We start from the raw sequence: 2,264 nt of genomic DNA on the forward strand, positions 1-2,264 counted from the left end.
CTTGTATTCTGGATGTCTGGTTCTCTCTTTGTATGGACGGTTCTTTGGAGGGATTCTTCCAATCTTCATCTGGGCTAAGGAAGGGTTGCCCCCTTAGCCCTTATCTCTTCAGTATTGTTATGGATGGTCTGTCTTGCTTGCTGGATTGCAATTTGCTCGATCAATATTTTGAAGGTTTCTCTTTTGGGAATTTTAGATTGACTCATCTCTTATATGCAGATGATTTGATTATTTTTGGCAAAGCTGATGTTGATAACTGCATCAAACTCTCCAACATTCTTAAGGAATTTTCTAAGGCCTCTGGTCTACATGTCAACTTTGGGAAAAGCTCTGTTATATTACCCCTTAACTGTATTAATTCTGAGGATTTATGCTCTGCACTTAACATCTCTGCTGCTCCTCTTTTATGACTTATTTGGGAATTCCCTTATCCGCTTTTCACCCGAAACTTAGCTGTTTTTCTAAGCTTATGGAGAGTATCATTAAGAAGTTGTCTGGTTGGAAAGCTAAAGCATTATCTTTTGCTGGCAGACTTCAATTTCTCAGGTATACGATTTGGAATACTATTGCCTACTAGATCCATGGTAGTATTATACCCAAAACCATTCTAAAACAAATTGATAGATTATGTGCTAAATTCATTTTCTTTGGGGACTTAAATAAGAAAAAATTGCATTTAATCTCTTGGAAAAATACTTGTAAGCCTAAAGAGTTTGGAGGTATTGGATTGCCTTCTCTTCAATCCCTCCAATTTTGCTTTAACTGTTCTCTCATCTTAAGAATTTACAATGAGAAAAGTCCTCTTAGCAGTTGGCTTTTACACCTTCATGTCTCTCCTTGGAAAGACCCTGTTTCAAAAGCCTCTAAGTATTGGAAAAATATTTGTAGGGATGCTAATTTGTCTAAAGCTAAATTTCACTTTAATGTATCTGCTAACTCTAATGTTGCCCTGTTCTGGGATCATTGGGTTAAAGATAGCTGTATCAAAGAAATTGATGTCCTTCAACCGCTGCTTTCGGTTTTTCCTGTTAATGAGAGGATTAATGTCATTATGAATGGGTTTGCTTGGGACCTGCCTGAGCATTTGCCGCTTGCTGTTCGGAATTATCTTTCCGGTATTCCTATTTTTTCTGCTGATCGGGATACAATTTACTGGGATGATGTTAAAGCTTGTTGGCATAAGAAATTCAGGGATTTTTTCCATATTCATGATGTTAATGTTAATTGGTGGGAATTTGTTTGGCATAAGCGTTATATTCTTAGATACTCATCTTATAGCTGGATGGCTTTATCTGGGGGTTTAAAGACTGCGGACTCTTTACTAGCCAGAAATATCTCTGTGGATCCTATTTGTGCTCTTTGCCACTCTCATGCAGAATCTATCAACCATCTTTTCTTTGAATGTGACTACTCTTTTACTATTCTCTCAAAGCTTATTTCCAATCTTGGTTTTTTACTGCTCATACCTAGTGTGCTGCAAATTTTTGAATATATCAAAGAAACTCGTGACAAGAATAAAGATTTTTACTATCTACTTATTTGCTCTTCAATTTACTATATTTGGAGAGAAAGGAATGATAGAAATTTTGGGGATTCTGCTCTTTCTTACACTTCTTTAACCCTGAAAATTAAGACTGCAGTTTTCTCTAGAATTTTGAAATGGAAAAATAGAGATTTGCTGATGAAGTTACTGTAAGGCTTCTTGAGAATTGTATGGTGCTGTGACTGGTGGTTCTGGCACGCTTCTGTTCTGTTGGATGTGTTTTTGGGTTGGCAATCCGGGTGCTGTTCTGTTTTTACCTGCTGTAGTTGTTTTTGCTCTTTGCTGAGCTGCTGATGGAATTGGTTTGTGGGGTTTATCGTGAAAATGGGCAATGATGATTGGATTGCCATTTTCTCCTATGGATGGAAGGAATCTTATTTTTGCAACCAGGTTGAGAGAGCGGCAATTCCTGAGCCCGCGGCATCTCTGATCTCCTCTTCCTTTGGTTATTTTCTCCTGTTTTTCATTCTCTTTTTTGGTTATTTTGCTTTAAAGGTTTGTTCTGGGGATTTTGTTTTATTATCCCATTTTTGGATCTTGTAAGTTTTGACAAGATCTTTTTTATTGCTCTTTCTTTCTTCATTACATGTAACAAATTTATATTAATGAAAAGGGCTTAGGCCATAATTTTTCCCAAAAAAAAAGAATGCCATGAAGAAGGACTAGCTGGTCACTTCGGTATTGAAAAAAAAATTATTGGCCTGTACCTCAAATGAGATGT

At 36.7% G+C, this 2,264-nt stretch overlaps 1 protein-coding gene across 1 annotated transcript; it reads left to right on the plus strand.

Annotated features, from left to right (window-relative positions):
* Positions 1 to 469: 469 nt before the first annotated feature.
* Positions 470 to 1,403, plus strand: LOC110115267 (the record flags this gene model as incomplete). The annotated part of the gene is made up of 2 exons (XM_020848459.1): positions 470 to 546; positions 889 to 1,403. Coding segments are annotated over exons 1-2 (592 nt in total), but the record flags the coding sequence as incomplete, so codon positions are not given.
* Positions 1,404 to 2,264: the final 861 nt, after the last annotated feature.

This window comes from Dendrobium catenatum, unplaced genomic scaffold (genome assembly GCF_001605985.2).
Source record: "Dendrobium catenatum unplaced genomic scaffold, ASM160598v2 original_scaffold_39990, whole genome shotgun sequence".
NCBI classification, from domain to species: domain Eukaryota; kingdom Viridiplantae; phylum Streptophyta; class Magnoliopsida; order Asparagales; family Orchidaceae; genus Dendrobium; species Dendrobium catenatum.